The sequence below is a fragment of the Dipteris shenzhenensis genome, chromosome 32 (assembly GCF_047967505.1).
Source record: "Dipteris shenzhenensis isolate YYH24624 ecotype China chromosome 32, Dip_SZ_1.0, whole genome shotgun sequence".
Lineage (NCBI taxonomy): Eukaryota > Viridiplantae > Streptophyta > Polypodiopsida > Gleicheniales > Dipteridaceae > Dipteris > Dipteris shenzhenensis.
Window position 1 is genome coordinate 41,816,387 of NC_141627.1, and position 22,157 is coordinate 41,838,543.

At 42.1% G+C, this 22,157-nt stretch overlaps 1 protein-coding gene across 1 annotated transcript; it reads left to right on the top strand.

Moving 5' to 3' along the window:
* The first annotated feature begins 16,423 nt into the window (after positions 1–16,423).
* Positions 16,424–21,324, top strand: LOC147880774 (ABC transporter G family member 11-like). Its single transcript, XM_087371339.1, has 11 exons — positions 16,424–17,244; positions 17,739–17,818; positions 18,120–18,409; positions 18,587–18,758; positions 18,855–18,977; positions 19,118–19,246; positions 19,422–19,616; positions 19,712–19,798; positions 19,902–20,174; positions 20,281–20,388; positions 20,539–21,324. Exons 1-11 carry the CDS (start codon positions 16,926–16,928, stop codon positions 20,890–20,892), a joined length of 2,130 nt encoding a protein of 709 aa, XP_087227465.1. The 5' UTR covers positions 16,424–16,925; the 3' UTR covers positions 20,893–21,324.
* The last annotated feature ends 833 nt before the right edge of the window (positions 21,325–22,157 follow it).

Here is a 22,157-nt window from a genome sequence, read left to right on the forward strand (position 1 = left end):
TATTAGGTCTCATCTAGTCCTCATTATTTTACATTAATAATATTGTTTTCAATGTAAAACATGAAAAATGATTTAAACTTTTTCTGGCATATGTCATGGATGACCATATTCTAATCCTAGAATTTCTTCCAAAAACCTAACCTTCCAAAACATAGTTTCATCTATAATTTTCCAACTTTCATAATTCTATGGTAGCCAAGGTTCATTTCGTATCTTTTCTTTAAAAAAGTACACCATTTAAATAAAAAATGGTAATTCCTCATGGTAATGTTGATGTTCTAATTCATTTACCCTTGACGGATGGTGTCCATTAAGATCGAGGAAAAAGGAGAATTCCCACACATTGTGTCTATGCTTCATGAAGGCTTGTGTCTCCATATTCATGTCTACTTCATTCATTCTTGACAGAGACTATCCATCAAGATATAGGGAAGCATGGAGATGGAATCGTCAATTTCATAGGTCATCATAGCCTTTTGTTGGTACCACTTTAGTCACTCCTCATAGATGGTGTTTATCAAGGTAAAGCGAAGTAATAAGAAAAATTCCCACACAATTAGTGAAGGCTTGTCTTTCAATTCATAGCGACTTCATTCATTCTTGATGGATGGAGTCTACTAAGATAGAGGGATACTAACTAAATAGTATGTGTTGTCTCAACAAAATCCAACAAGATATAGCACTATTGTATATAGAGTATTGTGTAGAGTATTGTTAGTACAAAATACATATTATGTACTTATCTACCTATTAGTTATACACAATCTAATTGTGAATTTAGTATTCTTTAGACTATTACTAGTACTAAATATAGAAAATGTATTGTGCATAGTATGTACTTACCAAATCTAATTGTATATATACTACTATAGATAGTTCTATTGATACCAAAAACATAGTATTTGGTGTGCACCCTATGGACTTGTCCAATCTACCTCTATGCATAGTATTGTTTAGAGCACTATTAGTACTAAATACATAGTATGTACTTACTTAACTATTAACTTTAACAAATCTAACTATGTATATAGTATTTCTTAGAGTAATGATAGTATTGAATAAACAATATAAACAATGCATAGAATGTATTGCTTAGAGTATATTAGTAATATTACAGTAATAGTAGCACTGAATAAACAATATATACAGTGCACAATAATGCACTCAAGAAAAGAACAAAAAACAACATACCTTAGCCACCTCTAGCAAATGCAAGATATATTTTTTATATTTGCATACTCTATCCTCTTTTGGCATATGTCCTTCTTGTTTGGAGAGAAATGAGTGTTTTGATTCCAAAAATCGACTACCCACTACACAACCATAGGACTCAAGCAATCACTTATGCATTGACGTCATCCAAAAGACCATATAATTTTTTCATCATGTATAACCAGCTTGTGTCTTTTCAAGTTGCAGGGATGGATGCATAGAGCCTTAGCAATTTTTGAATCACTATACATCAAGTCCATTGTTCCACCTTTCGTAGTTGCAATCATGTGACATGTTGACCTCTTTGCACCTAGCTTATCTCTAATATGATCTCCCTTTACATGGCTTAAAAATCAATTTAACTTTTGGACAATGGTAGTTGATACATCATCTTGGCATAATTGTGTAGCACCGATCACTTCTTTCATTTGTGCATGCTATAGGAATCTCTGCATAATGTTAGCCTTGGTTTCAAAATTGAGAAGATGTCTTATCCAAAAAATATTTGACCGTCTCCAATGAGTGTCTTTGTTGGCCAGAGTATTGCTCTCTAGTCATGAACTATCCCTTATCCTGCAAAATATTCACTAATCCATCTTCAGCACTCCCCCACATCATTTGTTGTTATGTTTGGAGTGTGGCTACTTTGAGCATTGTCGGATCCTATTGCAAGTAGAACTTCATGAAGCCATCAAGGCAAATCAGGTGAACTTAGCCCAGCTCTATTATGCATCACCATCAGAATATCCATGACTCAAAAAGCTTCAAAACCACAAATATCTGTTATGCAAAAATAACTGCACTCTAATCATTACACAAATCCATGCAAAACACATGTTTCCTTAATGTTTTAAATATCTGACGAGAGAAATGCATGTATGCCCTATGAAAAAATTGTTTCATGAATACTTTGAGAATATTCATGGGAAAGATATGTGGAAATACCTTTGCCTATTACATGAAGAGACTATGCACAAAGAGGGTAAAAATCCACAAAACTCTCATGCTTGGTGTTGTGCATAGAGAGAGAAAGAGAGAGAGAGAGAGAGAGAGAGAGAGAGAGAGAGAGAGAGAGAGTCTATTAATGTCCACAAGAGACCAACCACTCTATGGGATAGTACGAAAATTATCTGGTACATTTGCTTAGGGAGGGCACATGGCAACTCCCAAGGAGTACAAAAAGCAGGTCCAATTATTTAGGGGACCTACATAGCATTCTAGAAACCATCATCGACCATACATCACATCTTTGGTCCCCTCCTATGCTGAAAGTGCCATAGAAGAGGAAAGATCTAGCCATGGTAGCCTGCTATGCCCAGAAGTGTAATCCCCATACTCCTTGACTTGGTACATGTACGTGATGACATAAAATGCAGCATCTAGCTGTAATGTGGGGATGACCCAAACTTAGCCTTACCACCACGAATCATCTATGATAACATGAGAGCATGTAGCTGCTCCACATGATCCCACTCTATATCTGACAAGTCTGACCCCCAATAAGGGCTGCCATACATCCCCGCTAGGCTGACTAAGGAGTCAAAAAGCAATCCCTTGGTCCGTGGATCCTGAAAGTGTGAGCGGAAGCACTGCCCCTCTAGTTTCGCCAATGAAGCATATCCTCTACCTAAGCATGCATGCATCGTGAGTCTTAGAGGAGACAACCCTAAGATAAGTGTCTAATGAAACTATCTCAACAAGTGACCCATCAAATGTGAACTACTCTTGGCGCATGACGGCTCGAGAGGTATTGAAGGTTATAATCTTGGTTTTACCCAGGTTGACCTTCAAATCATGAGACTCAAAAAAGGAATGTAGTGCATCAAGGTGTCTATGGAACCCCTCTGTTGAGGAAGACAAAAGAGCCATGTCATCTGCATAAAGCAATATCTAGATCAGCATGCCCACAAGAGAGCAACCAACCCCCCTATGTCTACATCACTATCTTAAGCTCATCAATGTAGAGGCCAAACACGGTAGGTGATAATGGACACCCTTGTTTGACCCCAATAGTGCTCATGATCTCATCTGTTGCCCGGACTCTGCTTGAAACTCTCTCGTAAAGTGCCATGACAGTCCAGATGATCTCTTAGGAGGTCATAACCCAAATTGTGTAGGCGTTATATGAGGCGAGCTCTAGAAACTATGTCAAACGCCTTGTGAAAATCCACAAAGCAATAGTAAACCCTCTACTTGCAGGGGGGGAGAGAGAGAGAGAGAGAGAGAGAGAGAGAGAGAGAGAGAGAGAGAGAGGGAGAGGGAGGGAGAGGGAGGGAGAGGGAGGGAGGGAGAGAGAGAGAGAGAGAGAGAGAGAGAGAGAGAGAGAGAGAGAGAGAGAGAGAGAGAGAGATTGGCATATCCACATCTTGCTTATTATTTCTTGGGGTTACTTTGGACATATTTCCTTTAGACTCAAAAGCCAACCCTTGGAAAGTCTCATAGGTATGTGTGTATACACTCACATACAGATACATTTACATATCACATGTGTACACAAGCTCAAGTGTGTATGTATGCTCTATAATTATACATGTGTATGCCTATATATGTACACATGTACATGTGTGTTTGCTTGTGTGCACACATGTCATGATGTGTCTACACATATGCATGTCTGCGTTGATTCTTTAGGCATGTCAGTGTAGTGCTTAAATTAGGTACCTACAATATCAAGAGGAACTTTGAGGTAAATTTATTGCCTTTATCACTCAAAGTCCTTCTAGGCAACCTATGTAATGATAAATTTCTTTAGGAATTTTCTCACAATATCCAAATTTCTATAAATCTTTTTAGTAGGAATTAGATGAGCAACTTTGGTGAGCTAATATATCAACACAAAATATGGAATCTTATGTTGAGATCACTAAAGGAGCATTTCGGCTGGGGCACATCCAAAAGATGCAATTTGCCATGCTTTGTGACTCTTTTATACTTGGCTCTCTAGCATACTAAGCATTGACATACATGGAGAGGAGGTTGTTGACATTTATTTATGTCCAACTTTGACATCTTCCATGCTCTTCTTGCATTGATGATCATGTTTTCATTCCTTGCCTAGGAGCATCTCTCCTCCCTTGGGCATCCTCTCCATTGTTGGCACCCACCAACACCTCCAATGTCATTGGTGAATCCACGCCATTTTTTGTGATGGGCTCCTCTAATGAGACGTTATTTCAAATAGCAGTTTACAAAATCTATCAAGGTTGATTTTGATGAACTTCAGGTCTGATTTTGGGGTTGTTCGAAAGGGAATTGGTGAGGCATTTCATACTTAGTCCTTGGGCATTGCCTACACATCCCAAAAATGCCATGAACAAAGGAAGCCATGACCTAGAATATGCTTTTGCATTCTTGAATTGGCCTTCTTTGGCATTGATCTTTGATTTAAATATTTACTTCTAGAGTTAAATATTTACTTCTCCAAAACCACTGCAATCTTGCCAATTAAGAGGATCTTTGAGCTATAACAATTTTAGCACAGTGAAATATGAAAGAATCTCTGGAGAATTGTGCTAGAGAGTGATGATTCTCTATAAGCAAGAGGATTGTAGCATGTTTTGATTACTTCTCTCAATGACCATGAGAAGATGCATTTTTGGGAAATAAATGTTTGAAAGGTCTCAATACCTCCTTGGCCAAAGGCAGAGGTAGCAAACCCATGCTTCAGATCCTTAGAAGCTAGCCAATCCTAGGTTGTCCCTTTGCATCGATAGTTTGAAGTAGCTGAAACACAGACAAATTGTGGTATCTAAGCAATAGATTGTACTGAGGAACCTGAATGAAGGGAACTTTTAGAGAAGAGGAAATACTTTTTGCAGAAATGAAAGGTACAGAATCACATCTATGTCCATACTTACAGCATCAGAGTGCTACAAGAAAGTAGTTCATATTCTCGAGTCTATGACATGATTGATGTCTATGGAAACTCATTGCAAAACATGGAAGCAAATTGCTCTCGAATCCCTTTACAAGCTAACAGGTGTTGCTCTAGTGATGCAACCCAAATCTAACCCACATTGTCCATCCAAAACAAGATGAAGCTGGTGAAGCATTGTTGTAGAACATCCTCTTAATGACCATTGCAACATCAAATCTACCAAAATTTGGATTCTTCTATACTTAGCTCCTGCATTCATGTGAGCCCACTTTTGGTCTTTGCAAATCCAAGATTTATATAAATGAAAGCATGCATGCAACAAATGTGGTTGGCTTCAGATGACTGCAAGAAACTTTATAACATAAGCATTGAAGATAATATACCACAAAACATTTGATATAGTGCCCAATAGTAGGTAGATAGTCCAGTTACTATTCCAAAGCTTTGGCTACATGCCAGCCAAATGCAACCAAGGAAGCTAGCTAAGAGCATGCCAACAGCACCTCAACAACCACCATGCAGGAGCTGCCCTCAACCAAGACATTACAAATGGATAACGGCTCTTTTCCCTCCAACTGAGCAGTTCAATGGGGACTCTATGTCAATGCAGTGCTCATAGTAGAGATTGATGTTGTGTAAATCAAGCTACTTCAAGCTCGCCTTGCAGGCAAAGTGCACATACCTAGGATCTCCCTTGTATTCACTCCAATGGCATGTGGAGAAAACTGGAGCGTAGATGATCTATGCCGAAATGGACTAACTGAGTGTATCATTTGTATACATTAATGTGGGAGATTCATGATTCAAGCTTGCATTGAAGATCAACAATGTTTCCATCAAGGTCCTCGATTGACAGAAGAGAAATCTCCACTATCAGAGGACTTTCTAAATTGGCCTAGAGGTGGAAAGCTCACTAGAATAGTCAAACTCAATGGGAAAGTGCATGAAAAATTCACATGTCAGCATTCCACAACCTCAAAAATGATGAGCATTGGACACATGGCATCTGTCTGATACATTGAAACCCAGCTAAACTTGAATTAGGTTAATTGGTGTAATTGAAATAGGCATAGTTCAATTAAGTAAACTATTTAGCTACCCATCACTATTGACCTTGAGTATCTTGAGCTTCAAGTCATCCTCAAGCCTTCAAGACATCTTTAGACTTAAGTTTTAGGTCAAGTAGATCTTGGTCTAATTTACTTAATTGAAATGGGCCTATTCCAATTACACTAATTATCCTAATGTAGTTTGAATTAAGTCTCTTTAACTATCGTTAAACCTATAGGATGATGTGGCTAAAGGACTTGACATCATTCTTCTAGGCCATATTTTAAAGAAATACAAACATAATTTGATCAAAATGCATTAAGAAATTGCAAGCGACTGTAGCTAAGGTAGTTGGGCATTCACCCATCTATGCTGGCTATTTGCATTTAATTCCTTAGAAAGCCCCCTAAAGCCTATCAATGTAGGCCATGGGCAGATGTGCCCCTTGGAGATGGCCATGTGTATGAGGGGGTGTGATAGGGAAATTAAGAAAACATGTCAATAGTCTTCAACATTAGGTTGAGCACATCAAAGCTAAACATTTGTAGACACTCTTTAGTCATGCAACAGTAGCAACCACGTGTAATGCTCTTTCCAAAACTTGTTGTACAAGTTGTTGGATAAAATTTCTCATGTGCTTTTATGTGAAGTGGCTTTATGAACTGGTACTCTCTTTTATTCATAAGAAGCCAAGATTTTTTTCATGGCTCCCTTGCCCTCTCTCACCTTCCATCCATGCCTTTTCGCCCTCTTCTCATTACATCCATTCTCTTAGGTGGTAAGTCTTGTGGGGGTCTCATCGAATTTGTTCCATAGTAGTAAGTCATGTGTGGGTGGCATATACCTAAATAGTAAAACAATCTTTGCCTTGTAATAGCCTCGTCTAGATTGTAATTTATCTTCCTTGGCTTCATGAACTGGTACTTTCTTTTTTTCATAGAAAGTCGAGATTTTTTTCATGGCTCCCTTGCCATCTCTTTCCTTCAAACCATGCCTTTTACCCCCCCCCTCTCCAAATCCCTCTTCTCATTACGTCAATTCTCTTAGGTAGTAAGTCTTTGTGGGGGTTACATCAAATTTGTTCCACAATAGTATGCCATGTGTGGGTGGCATATACCTAAATAGTAAAACAAGCTTTGCCTTATAATAGCCTCCTCTATATTGTAATTTATCTTCCTTGAACTTCCATCACCAAATTTTGAAATCTGCATCTGCCTTGAAATTGAGTTAACACCATGAGGGTGCATTATTAAAGATTTCATTGTATTCCTCTCGGCTATGAGAATTCCAGAATTATTGTGTAAATTTGACAGCCTCATCTTCATCAATGCTAGGGGTGAGAGGCACATATTTTAGTAAGACTCACGAGTCACAATGCTTGATGTACTACACCTATAGAAGAGGAAGTTGCATCAAAATCACTACAATACAATTACAAGTACTATAGTAGGGAGGTTATTAAGGTATGAGTCAGCTCACTGGATTGATCTTGCATAATTTCAAATCTAGGTGCAATCCTAAGGCAAAATAAATCGAAGTCATTGTTAGATATCAATGCTCCACTCTCGTGCAACTACGCGGGATCCAGCTAACTCTACTTGTAAGCCCCCCATATGAGGAGAAGGCATTTGAGTAGCTCGGTTATTTGGTAGGTCCTGGTTTGGACACCAGATGGGAGCCATGTGTGGCCTGATGGCTGGACAAAGTTGGCACACTGCCAACTAGGATACATGCAAATGTGGGAATGCATCCCATGGCTGACTGCACTAAGGGTAGACAGAGCATTTCTCGGGGCAGCCCACTCTCGGGTTGCGGGGCCCCTTTGGAGGCCCAAATGATCCCAAATGGCTCTGGGTAGAACGGCAACCGTAGGTCAGTTGCTCTATTTTGCACCATGGTTCTAACGTGTGGTCGGTGGCCTATTTTGGGACCGACCTCCAGTCGACCGTTTTGGGCCGACTGGGTCGGTCTCCCAATCAGGTCTAACTGCCTACAACTGATGGCTATATAAGAGCAAGCCCATGAAGCCCATATTTATCATTGGCTACAGCAACCCTAATTTCTTAGCATCCAGCCTCCGCTCTCTACTATTTCTAGATCGCCATCGAAGGTTCTCTCATAGGAGAGCACGGTTGGGAGGCAGCATCATCTATTGTATTAGTTTTACAGTAATCAAATTTTTAATTCTCCATACTATCTACTTTTCTCTCTTGCATACGAGATCCTGTTATCTATTGAGCACATACATTGTATTATTTTCTTACATGGTATCAGAGCTTGGGTTCTAGTAAGAAGATTTGGTAGTGTGTTTCTATTTGCGAGCAGATTGTGAGAGATGGCCCAGCCTGCAAGACTGCGAATCCCACCGTTCGGCAAAAGCGGAAAGTTGGACGGCTCAATCTGGAGACCTTAGAGGACCAGCAGGGAAGAGGACCAGAATTTACAGGTATGGCTCAGGCAGAGCAGTCCGCTTGGGACTCCTTTATCTTCGCGACAGGAGGTAGGGACAGCTGGAGAGACCCGTCCTTCCGCCGTTGGCACGGCAGCTTGGACTTCTCGTGGGGCTTCTGCAGGGAAGGAGGCAGACTCCTGGAGAGACTGGATAGATTTTATGTCAGTGATTGGGCCATCAGTAAAGGTGGTCAGGCGGGTATAGTGCCAAGGACGACACTCTCCGACCACGCGCCTGTGCTCTTATCATTAGACTCGGCAGCTCAGTCCCTTCCTCCCCGTTCATGCCGGATTCCCGTCGTGCTATACAATATTCTATTAATGATATTTATAATATCACTACTTGGTATTTCATTAATGAAAAATATTTGTGGCTTTTCTTGTATTGAACCCAATGATAGAAAGTCCTCATATAAAACTTTTCATATTCTAAACTTATCTCTACTATATATTGAAATACCTTGGGGGACTAGCCTATTGGAAGTGATACTTCCCAGAAGTTCCTAGGAATGCATTCAATGCCTAGGTGCAATCACTACGCCCAAGTGTTTATCAGTTTTCATGATATCCTTATTTGGTGCTACCTCACAAACTTGTATGCATATATGCTAACATTATCAATGCTCTCACATAAAGCAAGCTTCTAGATAGGCAAAATGTACCAAACTTGTTTGAAATATAATGATAATGAATTCTCATACCCTACTGAAGACAAGAACCACGAAAGCAATCCAAATATCTATGAAGTTCAAAAAATGAACGAAAACAATATATATTTTCATGCATTTATAAGTATAACCTGAAAACAATCCTCTATCCATCTTCTTACAAAGAATCTCATTCAATTGTTTCCTGCAAGCTAGAGGCATGCTGAATCATTCTTCCATGTATTCACATTGATTGTGCAACAAAATTGGAGAAAGACCCTCAAAGATCTTATGGATATTAACTTTGAAATGGAGAGGCAAATATAGATGAGGGAAGAAATGGCAAGATTGTGCATAAGATGCATAAGATGCACTTAGAAAGTAAGCAAGTTACATCTCACTTTAACATTTATTATTTCTTTTGAAATAATAAAGATGGGGAGGGGGGAACTCATAGCAAAGATAAAGAATGGTGAGATAATGACAAGAAAGTCCACCCAAAGGTAAGGACGAACAAAGAAAGAAGGTTGTTGCTCAAGAGAAAGCAGAGGTTTGAAATTAGGATTTTGGAGAGGAGGAGGTGAAAGGGTGCCCAAAATTGAGGAAGAGAGAAGGGAAAATGTAGGGGGATAAAAGGAAGAAGTCATTGGATGGGAGGGTTTGGTTGCAAGAGAAAATGGATTTGCAAGTTTGGTTACACATCAGTTTGGTTACACTTCAAAAATGTCATAGGGAAGGTAAGGGCACTAGTGGGAGAGTTGCATAAGACTGTGGGGTCATTTGAATGAAAAAATAGTAAAATGATTCAGCTCTCAACCTCCACAAGATAATTTTATATTCATATTTATTCACCTTATCCTAGCATATCTCCATAAGACAGGCTCTCTTGCAAGATCTTTGGATTTGAATCCAGTTCTTTCGTAATGCTTACATATTTCTTCATGGACTTTTGAGCTTGTGTCATTGTCTTGCTCGTGCCATACCATTGGATTAATAGTCATTGGTGAGCGAACATTGGAAATAGGACTCATGGGACATCACTTCTTATTCAAAGTTGGTGCTCCAACTACCTTTCCATAAATGCTTTCTTTTAGCTTGTGTTATTTAGTTTGCATGTCACTAACAAGTTTGGTATCCTTAGACTAGTAGTCACTGGTGATTGAAACATTGGACCGTCTTGCACCATATGAGGAAACATGACTCATGGAACATTACTTCTTATTCAAAGGTTGGTTCTCCAACTACCTTTCCATAAATGCTTACTTTTAGTTTCTGCCTTTTATTTTACGTGCCACTATAGAGTTGGTACCATATGCACCACTCACATCCCTATGACAAGTGGGAGATATGTGGAGCCTTCAAAGTATTAGGATATTATTCATGAAAATCTTTTCATTGAATATTCCAAAAGATAAAAAGTTAGCCTGCTTGGGATTCTTTTATCACAAATTCACATAAAGTTTATGTTTTGCAAAAATTTGAATGCTTTTATGATTATCATTGAACCTACATAGGATGTGCTTGTGTGGCACTTACATTGGGCTACTACATTCCCTATTCTTATTTCAAAAATGATAAGGGGACATTTAATAGGACCCCTCTTTAAAAGTGTGAGTTGATTAGCATTTAGGCTACTAGGCACTATGTGTTTGGTTCAAGCAATCGATGATGTAGACAAGTGGATGTGGAGTTAATACTTTTCAATACCAAGCTTTATAGGGCCATTGTCATTTTGCAATTTGTATAAGCACATTATTTTGGGGCTAAAGATGCATTCAAATTGACTATAAGTCATTGGAATTGTTGTAGAGTTCCTTAAGGTTTCTCTAAGTCATGTCATGAGTGGTCCAAGATTTTGGATGCACATTTTTCATGAAAGTTTCAAGTCATCAAGGGTTGCATTTTGGCCTCTACTTTTGGAATCACAACTAGTTTGGGGATTTGCTATCACACTGCGAATGGCCTAATTTTGGTCACCATTTACCTGCATATTGTAGTTTTATGCATTTGAACTTATTGTGCCTGCACTTAACATGCCTTCTTGCATTGAAATCTAGTAGGTATGGTGCTAGTTACAATGTGCTTGAATTCAACTCTAAAACTTTCATGTATGGACACAAGAGATTGAGAATTTAAGGATAAAAATCAATGCTATATGTATGGCCATTACTATGGGAAAGTGGAAGGATGTAAACAAATAAGAATAAAATAATATGGCTACTAGATGTTATGTACATGATCAAGTCCAGCCATTGTACCATTATGTTACACATGAGGAAGCTCTAGCCATTTTGCCATAACAATAAAATAAAGTAGTAGAGAATAAGCCATCTAAAAAGTAGCACAAAAAGATTAAAAAACCTTAATATAAATCTGGCTAATAAATAGCTAAGTTGCATGATAGGCCATGATTAATTATCGCTAATGAATAGCTGAGTTGCATAGGATTTCAAGACCAAATAGACTGAGAGGATTTCGAGACCAAATAAACATAAATACCTAAGCTGCATAGGATTTCGAGACTAAATAGACTAAGAGGGGCTCCCTGTGTCACAACTAAGGCTAGAGAGGCCGCCCAGATGCACCTCCCAAAACTTGCTTTGCTGCTCTCCACCACTAGGCATACATCTTGGTCCCTCACTAAAGCCACATTGAATGGTAGTTTGATTAATGCTCAATTCTATCGGTTCAGGCGGTCCAGCAATGGAATGCTACGCTAGAATCTTTAAAATCCACGCAACTAGGGTAGCAGTCCACTACTAGGAAACTGGCATCCCTCATCATTTACCAAGCATGGGGCTGCCAAAAAATCATGCTAGTAGGGCTCCCCGAGGGCTCCCCCAACACCACTGGCTAGTGAGATAGACTCACTAACCTAGTTAGTAATCTATCCATCTTAGATTACTAACCTAGGTTATGCAAGTAGTCGAGATAGAGGGTTGCATTTTGGCCTCTACTTTTGAAAGTTTCAAGTCATCAAGGGTTGCATTTTGACCCCACTCTCTTTATTTTCTCAGCCTCCCTTAAGCCTTCTTCGTTTTCGTCCCCTGCCTAAAGGTGCTGTCACCTTTTCTTAGCTCTCAGTAGAACCTTCGGTGAAGGTTTCAGTTTCAATTATTGGTGACCAAACAAATATAAGCCCCAAGGTCTACTGGCACTGTTGTTGTGGTGTGAAGGTTCAAAGTGTTCAGGGGTAGACCTTAAAATTGTGGTCCTACATCATGATTTGGCCATTTCATCCAGTATGTGGAGTTTCAATGCTCCATCCTAGGCAATGATCCTCGAAAATGAAGGTGGTCTGCCAATAAAATAAAGCAGGGAATCGGTAAGGCATGAGATAGCCCACAGAGAGCAGAGCGTTGGCAAGGCGTCAAATAGCTATGTGCACCACTTCTTCCTTAGTTTCTTCGTTTTTGGCTTGCCTTGTGAAGGGAAGGTCTTAATAATGAAATCATTCTTAAAGAAATGAAATTCATGTTTTTTTGAAATCCTTTTAATTTTTGTCTTAGTAGTATTGGTCCACATTGGGCTCTTGTGTTTCACTATTACTATTTCACAAATTAACTTTGTGTGTGTGTGTGTATGAAGCTTCCCCCCACGCTCCACCTCCATGCCTACATCATCTCCCGTGATACATCCAAGAAGCTGCACTCTTGCTCCTCCATTGTCTCCAACTCGTTTGCAGTTGCTTCTGCCTTTGGTTCTTGGAAATTCCTCACCCAACCTTTTGGGCAGGCCTTGTGAATAACAACCTCAGTTTTATATATAAATAAGTAAGCTTTTGACATACGCAGGACTCTAATACATAAGTGTGCAGTCTTCGTCGCTACCGTTAAACCGACGGAGACTTTACAGGAGGAGGATGCGAAATTCGAATGATTTTGTAGCTCCGCCATTTATAAAAGTTCAGGTCGAGATCTTAGAGCTGGTGTGGGGGTTAGACATTTGTGATGGAGGTTACGAAATGGGTGTAATTCTTTAAGAGCCCGGTGAGCCACATAGTTCAAACTTCATGTAGGCGGGGTTGCTATGGTTCACAGACATTTCGTAGGTGACAAGGAGTCGGCGACAAAACGGAGGAGACAACGCCAGCGACGTTGTCACACGGGATTCGCAGGTGGGGAAGCACAATCGAAGGTTGGAGCGGAATCATCATATTTAAGGGAGCAAGAAGAAATTGTGTGGGATGGTCGACAAGGTCGCCGGCGGAGGAAGTTGCGGAGAGTGACGGGGATCGAAGGTGGGTGAGCTACTCCCGGCCAACGTGACCGCACATTGAATGGCAAGTTTGAAGGGATGGATCAATGAGTTACGAAAGATCCCATCACCCCACAGGTGGCTGGCGCATTTCGTTAGGTTTATCAAGCCCACGTCCCCTTGGCGGCATTATGCATATGGCTTTTGGGCAAGTCCTGAATGTGCGAGGCTACACCGCTCGTCTCACACACTCATTGAAGGATTTGGCAAAAGGAGAACAAGCCCTGCTCTGGCACCCAAGCATCGGCCAATGATCTAGTAGAAGAAACTGTTTTTCCTCTCAGATGTCTATGTCGTCTGAATGCCACACATCGACAATACTCCTCCAAAATGGTGTTTTTGGCTGTAGCTCGTCTGAACCTAGCCTAAGAGATTGGGATCCCTCAATTTCGATGGGGCTTCAATTCTAAACCAAGGTTTTGGCATGGCTTCCATTCATGCTTCTAGCTATCATTTACGATCGCATGCTCGCGTAACGTGGTTGCACATATAAATTTAATGCCTACAGCTCGCTATATGAAAGTGAAATCTATAAGGAAGAGACTCTAAGTTAGCAGCCAAGGTTTTGTACTTGGTAAGTAATTTCTCACTTAGAGCAAATTCCGATATTGTCTCGAAAGTGCACCTTGGGGGAGAAATGGGCCTTGTTGTATTGTTTCTTAACCCACTTGAAAATGCACTTTGAAACTTCCACCTTTATTTCCAAGGTTGACTCTTGTGAAGTTGCATAAGCGAGGTTAAAGAATGAGGGGATCAAGTAGCTAGCTCCATTCATCTCGAGTGAGCATTGGTACCTAAGAGAACGTTCCCGCTTGAGCGAAAACGCTAGGAATTGGCATTTTGCCACCACCTCAGAGCAATTCCCACGTCTTGTCTCGGCTTTCATGGGGCTTCATCATGGCTTTCTACCACCCCCTTGGAGACAAAAAATATGAGTCTCCCAAGGGGCAGTTAGTGCTACATCCTAACACCAACCTTTGAAACCAATAGGTACTTGAGTCGTAGGCCAAATCATTCACTACAGGGGTCCCATATCTTGCTGGGAGGCAACTAGTGGCGATGAGTGGGAACACTGAAGGCAAAATGCTCGTCTACACTCCTTCATGACCGTCCCTGCTCAAATTTGTGGCAGGAACGTTCTCTAATTGCAACTAAGGACACCTCTAGCATGTTTTAAAAACTTTGTGCTCATAAAGAGATTGGGAGTCTTTGTACTCATGGAAGGGAATTTATACATCTCCAAGTATGCATAGCTCTCATCATCCAACAATCACTTTTACTAAATTTTAAATTGAAGAAAAGGGAATAAAAAATTTACACCTTAGAAGCTTTCCCTGAGCAAAGAAGCCGCAATGGTGAATTCAAGAGCACGATGAGCATAAAACTCACATAGGTTCATTACTACCACTTGTATTGCGTAATGCATGTTTTAAGGGCATGTGAGATGTCGAAATACAATTTGGTTATGTACCTACCATATATATGATATAACCTTGGCATGTATAAAGTTCAGTAGGTTGAGCTGTGGACCCCTGTCACTAAGTAAAGCATTTATCCAAGTCACTTTGAAGTGAATATGTACCTTTTGCATCCAATTTTGAAGTATTTTCCATATTCTCAATATAACCAAGGAGGACCAAAATGAATGATAGTGTGACTCCAATTGAGTTTTACAGAAAGAATACACTGGTGAGATCTGCCATTTGGAAACTCTGTCTTTGGTTGAAGGATTGGCAGAAAGAACTCTTCATAGTAGAAAATTCAACTTTTTGGACAGCAATACTAGGTTTTTACACCTAGTAAAGCATCTACCATGTTAAGGCCTTGTTATGAAAGCACCATGGCTCATGAAGAGTACTTCTAGATTTGGCATTTAATGCAAAGTAAACAATAGTAGGCTTTCTTCAAAGGAGGGGTGCCAAAGAGGAACTAGGTGCTCTCACCTCTTCTAAGCCCATTAAATGCAATTGGAGAGATGGGATTCAATGGCATGCATTTTACTTTGCAATTGAGTCTTTAAGATTTTTATGTAATCACACACTCAAAGTCACCCACATCTAAGGAAAGGGGTGGACATAGTTGTAAACGCAACAAAGCTAGAACATCCCATTGAATGCCTCTAGTCAACCAGAGCACATAGCCTTGAAGCTTCGGCGGTGGAACCACACCTAGAGTCACCCCATATCCTCGAAGCTTTGCGGGTGGAACAACAAGTGCCTCTAATACCTCGTGTGTACTCATGCAAACGTAAACGTTTTATAAAATTGAAAGGGTAACTTGTTCTTGCCAACTGTGAAGGTTTTTAAGATTCTAGAACGTCCCCATTTAAGCATATTTCATTTTGACACGAAAGATGCTATCGAGTGCACGGTGGACAAATTTAGCGGGGGCCGTTCAAAGGTTGGTTGGTGGTTCAAGGGTTGATAGCCAAATTGGCGCGGCTATGACAAACCACTAAACTAACGAGGGCAAACCGTCACCAAATTGGCGCTTCCCGCCAGATGTAGAGGTCCAAAATATATGGACTAAGGAAACAACTGTAAAGCTAAGCCCTGACCTGGCGAGCTCGATCGGTTCTGGAGAGGACAGACTGTGGGGAAGCGCAGAACGTCGTTAGATTTGGTGATGGGCTTTGGAGAGAATGGAGGCGAGGCGTGGAGGAAACAAGTAGTCAGGATTATATTCAGGAAGCAAATGAGAAATCGCTAGACTAGGAGTGTGACATCAATAATCACTGATCAGCTCGTTCCAGCTAGCTAGGGTGGCATTTATGGTTTGCGACCTCAGACCGCCAAGATCCAGACATCTCATCCACCTTGAATGTATTCTCTTGTTGGTTTGCCATGATCCATTTAATTGTTGACCATACATAGCTTTCGCAGGTAGGTGCTCTACTAGCTTTTGTAGACTCTCCTTGATCACTCCTGAGTCCTGACTCCATCAGTTCATATAGCGGTGCCCGTCTGCTCGCCTTTACTTGCCACCTAGCAACTGTCAGACTCCTGCAAACACTAATAACGAACGTTCTTCACTGTTCTGATCATCTGAAGAGCCTTTGCCGGCTTTTCCCACATTTTTTCTGTCGTTCTTAAGCTTGGCACTCCTGACATCCTCACCCTTTTGTTTACTTACGTTATTAGTACCACGGTACCACCCAGTAAGTCGAGAGATAGTTCCTTCCAGCGTCTGTAATCGAGGGGAACTACAGGTACATGGCGTGTCTAGGCGAGCCGCTTGCCCAGCTTCGATTGCAGGCAAACCTCTTAGACTAGCACCTACAAGACCTGCACATCCAAGGATTAAGCCATAGCCAGAAGGAGTTCACTGATATATTGTTGGGCCGTACTCTGTGCTTGATAGAGTAAAATTCCAGCAATTCACTAGTCTCGTCTCCTGCGAGCTTTGCTATAGCAGCAGCCTAGCAACCAGCCATGGCGAATGCAACCGCTCCCTTCAATGGTAAACACAACAGCCATGCGGTGGTGGATATCCAGCTCCAGCCAACAAAGAGTGGAGGCCTCAGCCCTCTCAGCGAGAGCCTCTGGAAGAACTACTTGACAAACGCTGATAACCTGGGCGATATATCAGCGTGGTTGACATGGAGAGATCTTACCGTCAAGGTCCTGAATTCAAAAGGGGAGACACAGACCGTTCTTCAAGGGTTGACAGGGTATGCGGAACCGGGGCAGTTGATGGCTATCATGGGTCCGTCGGGTTCAGGGAAATCGACCATGTTGGATGCTCTCTCGGGTATGTTTTCTCAGTTCGTTAAGGATTGTGGTTTAGGCGGAGGGATCATGATTCATGTGTAAATCTTCAAAGAAAGCTCACAAATCGCTCAAAATTTTCGTTCTTGATGGTAACACTCCAGATCTTGTCCGCAAATACGACGACTTCGGGTGTTAGGAGTCACCTAGTTTGCGTCTAAATCTTGAACGAAAGCTCACCTTTCGTTCAAGGTTTCTAGTCTTGATGGTAACACTCCGGATTTTGTCCACAAATGCGACGAGTTAGGGTGACCTGATTTGCATCCCACTTACTGACCCTTCCTGTGTGTCTATGTTTGCGTTGATGCCATCACGCGCATCTTGCCCACTGATGAGCCATGATTCTCCTCAGTGGCTACTCCACCGATTTCTCATTGGAGAGCAGAGATGTGTCAACCGCTTGAATTCCCATGGATTTAGGCCTGGGCCTGTATCTAATGAGATTTTTTTTTTGCTTCTTGGTGCCCTGCTACTCAGGGAGGCTTGCGACCAACACTGTGCAAACAGGGATTGTTCTACTCAATGGTCACAAGAAGAAACTGTCCTACGGAACAGCAGTAAGATTCTTCTAAATTTTTCGTTGGAAAGTGTCCGTTCTAAGTAATGGCGTTGTCGTTTCGTCGTGCTTACGAGGATGTACATGTCGTTTCTACGGTAGCTACAGCAACTAGAACTTTCAGCGTTTTCCCTTGGCTTGGAGGAGCTGATGGGATTCTTCAGCACCGTTAATTAATAAGCAGGATTGGAGAGAACAATTCGTCGTGGTGTGATTCAGGAATCAGCACTGTGATTTGCAAGGGCGGATGATGAATTGCTGAGTTATTAATTATGCACGGGCATCCGATGTATGGGTTGCAGGCGTACGTTACTCAGGAGGACAACCTGACTGGCACGCTGACCGTGAAAGAGAGTATTTCCTACTCTGCAAAACTACGGCTACCCGACAAAATGCCTGCGGCAGAGAAGATCGCGATCGTAGAGACAGCCATCATCGAAATGGGTTTACAAGAATGCGCGGACACGCCGGTTGGAAACTGGCATTTGAGGGGCATCAGTGGAGGTGAGAAGAGACGGTTAAGTATCGCCATAGAGATCTTGCTGCGGCCCAGGCTGCTCTTCTTGGACGAACCTACGAGTGGCCTAGATAGGTAATTACAACAATCGATCTGATATTCACGTCCAAGATATGGATCGAGTTGCCCGGAAACTGATACCACAATTGCCATGTTCGACCTCATCTTGTTATGCATTATTTTTATTGATTGATCGATCGATACAAGATTCAATCTTCCACGAATTGATCTTGATTGCAATGTTTTTTTCAGTGCATCCGCTTTCTTTGTCACTCAAACAATCAGCAATCTTGCCAGAGACGGTCGCACCATCATTGCTTCCATCCATCAGCCCAGCAGCGAGGTTTTCGAGCTCTTCGACACTCTCTACCTTCTCTCCGGCGGCAAGACTATTTACTTCGGGGAGGCAGCTGAAGCTTGCAATGTAATAGTTCGTACCGTGGCTCCCAGTAATTTCATTGACCGTAGATCAGCTCCTTTTTGGTTGATGGCTTAAAGCGTGGGCAAATGTATGCTGCAGTTCTTCGCAGCTTCGGGATTCCCTTGTCCTCCCTTGCGCAATCCGTCCGACCATTACCTCCGTTGCGTCAATTCCGACTTCGATCGAGTGAAGGATACTCTGAAAACGATGCTCAAAGTATCGGTAAGAAGCACGATCATCAATCAGCATTCGAGTCTCGAGATCACCCGAGCCAAGCATTGATCTCACTTGCGCATTCCTCAGTTTGATCACGTCGGCTTGAATGCATATGTTGATACTCTTATCTCTGTGGGGTTGCTCAGAATACCGATAATTTGGATCCTCTGGAGAGACTAAAGACTATTCAAATAATCACGGCGCTGTCGGACGCATACAGCAGCTCGCATTACGCCATGAACGCGGCATCTAAAGTTCATGAGATTTCTCAAAGAGTGAGTCCATTTGTGACACGCAACATTTTCCTCGACGGAACAATGGGTGCAACGACGCATTTATGCCACGCTACCTCACTATTTGCTCATCTTGCTAGTTTCCATTCCGACGGTCCAACTGGTACTGGAATTCCGACAATATTGTGTGTACTCATTTTTGCTAAATAATATGCAGAAAGGCACCGTGCTCGACTCTTGCGGGAGCCAAGCAAGCTTCATCACGCAAGCAACCACGCTTACCCGACGATCCTTCACAAACATGTCGCGTGATGTGGGCTACTACTGGCTCCGCCTCGTGATTTACATTCTTGTTAGTATCTGTGTCGGCACCATATACTACAACGTGGGCAACAGCTACAACGCAATTTTGGTAAGATGGATTTCTACTATATTAGGTGTCCTCCCGCTTAATTGATGATCGGTCCATTCGTAGGAATGCTGAGCCGTTGCTCTTCGTTGCGACAGGCCAGAGGATCCTGTGGAGCTTTCATTTTCGGGTTCGTGACTTTCATGTCTATCGGTGGCTTCCCTTCGTTTGTGGAAGATATGAAGGTAAACAAAAATCTCTCTGAGCTATTGCAAGCTTGGACGAAGCTCTTCCCGGCGCGTAGGCAACAAATGCCCGCTTGTGCTAAATTGCCATATCCGTGTGCAGGTATTTCGAAGAGAACGTCTGAATGGCCACTACGGAGTGCTGGCTTTTGTCGTGGGAAATACTCTGTCATCCACGCCCTACCTGTTCGTGATATCGGTAGTATCAGCTTCCATATGCTATTTCATGGTGCGCTTGCACCCTGGCTTCGAGCACTATGCATTCTTCACTCTCGGCCTCTACTTCAGCGTGATGGTGGTCGAAGGTCTGATGATGGCCATCTCCAGCGTGGTTCCTAATTTCCTCATGGGCATCATCACGGGAGCAGGAATCCAGGTTTGATCTCGCTCGTGACGTGCCACTGGTCCTGTTCTTACCGCATTTCCTTGCCGAATCTTTTCTGGTCCCTTCCTAAAAATTTTCGACGGCGTATTTCGTTCAGGGAATATTCATGCTGGTAGCCGGTTATTTTCGCCTGCCAAACGACATTCCTGCTCCCATCTGGAAATATCCCGTCAGTTTCTTAAGCTTCGATTTCTGGGCTCTTCAGGTTTCTCTCTTTCCCACTCTATCCGTCGACCTGTGCAGCGTTCGAATTCCAATCTACAGCTGTGAAGTGGTCCTTGCTCGTCTTATAGCGGTGCTTCAATAGTTTGCTTGCTTTTAGGCTGACTTCGATCCTGTTTCTTATCGTCCTCAGGGTCAGTATCAGAACGACCTTCATGGGCTCACCTTCCAAGATCAAAGCGGCCAAGCCATAATATCTGGGGATTATCTTCTTACAAACGTTTTCGAGATTGACACTCGCCGCTCCAAATGGTGGGATTTGAGTGTGATATTCGCAATGGTGTTCTTATATAGGGTTATTTTCTTTGTGATGATCAAGGTAAACGAAGACATAACTCCGTGGGTGAGGGGCTATCTGGCGAGGAGATCGCTCAATAGGAAGAAGGCATCCGTGCATACCTCGTCGAAACCACCGCTCACCTCTCCCGGGAATATGTCGCCTGTGAGGGAAACTATATCGGCAGCCCCGGTAATTAGGAGAAACTGAAGCTCCACTCTCAGCTAAAAAAACCGCTCACACACGAATAGAATGGCAAAGATGTCATTCGAACGAGTCAGACTCGTGATCGTCTCGTGGAGGGTTACTAAAGAAGGACTCGTTCGATGTAAAATTATTAAGAAATGATCCGCAACCACCAGAAACACTCCTCCAGCCAGGACGATCGACTTCAGACCATCTAAAATTAGATTGCGCAGGTACAGAAGAGAGTAGCTTTGTTACCGAATTCGGCACCAACAGCGTAAACTCGATGATAAGAGCAGTTGTTACTGCCCTTTGATTACAGGGCTAGCGCACCGAATTTAAGCCTTCGATTTAATATCGACCTGTGCGGGCTCAGAAGCACTAAATATTTTCCATACAGCGCAGGAGCACTAGAACTATTTGTGATAGTGAATATATATACTCATTCTATTATGAATTTTTACGGCAGGCAGCCTAGGGAGAATTTTGGTTTTCTTGAGCCCTGGTTGAGCCACATGTATAATTTTGGGCCCTTGATTTTAGTTTGATCTAAGGCCTAAAACATGCCTTCCAAATTTGACCAAAAGCATAGGAATTGGCTCTTCTCGCTTTTCAAAAATCACCAGTCATTGACCAAAGGCATAGGAATTGGCTCTTCTCGCTTTTCAAAAATTACCAATTGTTTCAAAAATCACCAGGATGTGTGTGCGTTTTGCATCTTGCTAGTGGACAACATCACACCCAAGCACGTCATTCCTAGTGAGCTTCCCATGCAAGAATAGCTACTGATCCAAAGCCCCCGGCTCCAAACTTTACCGCGAACCCGTTTGTGATCTGCTGCAGCTACTCAGTGGCTGAATCTCGTTGCGACAAGCTAGTTCGCTAGTGGGGCGCCTTTCACTGGGCAAAACGTTTGGTGAAGATCGTTCTGGATCGCATTTTCGACATGGTCGATCACACCATGAGCATGGCCTTCACCGATCATCCACAAAATTATCTGTGCAGTCAGGTATATATGTGGGAGCTTGTAGTTCTTTGTTAGGAAAGAAGAACTACGGTATTTAGTGGAGGGTTTGTGTGAGTAGATGTCGATGGATTGTTGAACCATTATCCGTCGTCCAATACTTAAGATGGGTTCTATCGGCAAAGGTCCAAGATGAAGTTGGGTTCTGCCAGCTTTTGCCGTATTGATCATGAAGCCCAAATGCTTTTAACGCGGTCCATAGCATATCATAGTCCTCCATTACAACATTCTGTCCCATTCCTTCATCAAGTCTTGATCAATGCAA

Coding starts and splice junctions, on each gene's coding strand:
- LOC147880774 (XM_087371339.1), top strand. CDS start 16,926: ATGGCGAATGCAACCGCTCCCTTCAATGGTAAACACAACAGCCATGCG. Junction 20,175..20,280: donor TCACGGGAGCAGGAATCCAG/GTTTGATCTCGC, acceptor TATTTCGTTCAG/GGAATATTCATGCTGGTAGC. Junction 20,389..20,538: donor TCGATTTCTGGGCTCTTCAG/GTTTCTCTCTTT, acceptor TATCGTCCTCAG/GGTCAGTATCAGAACGACCT.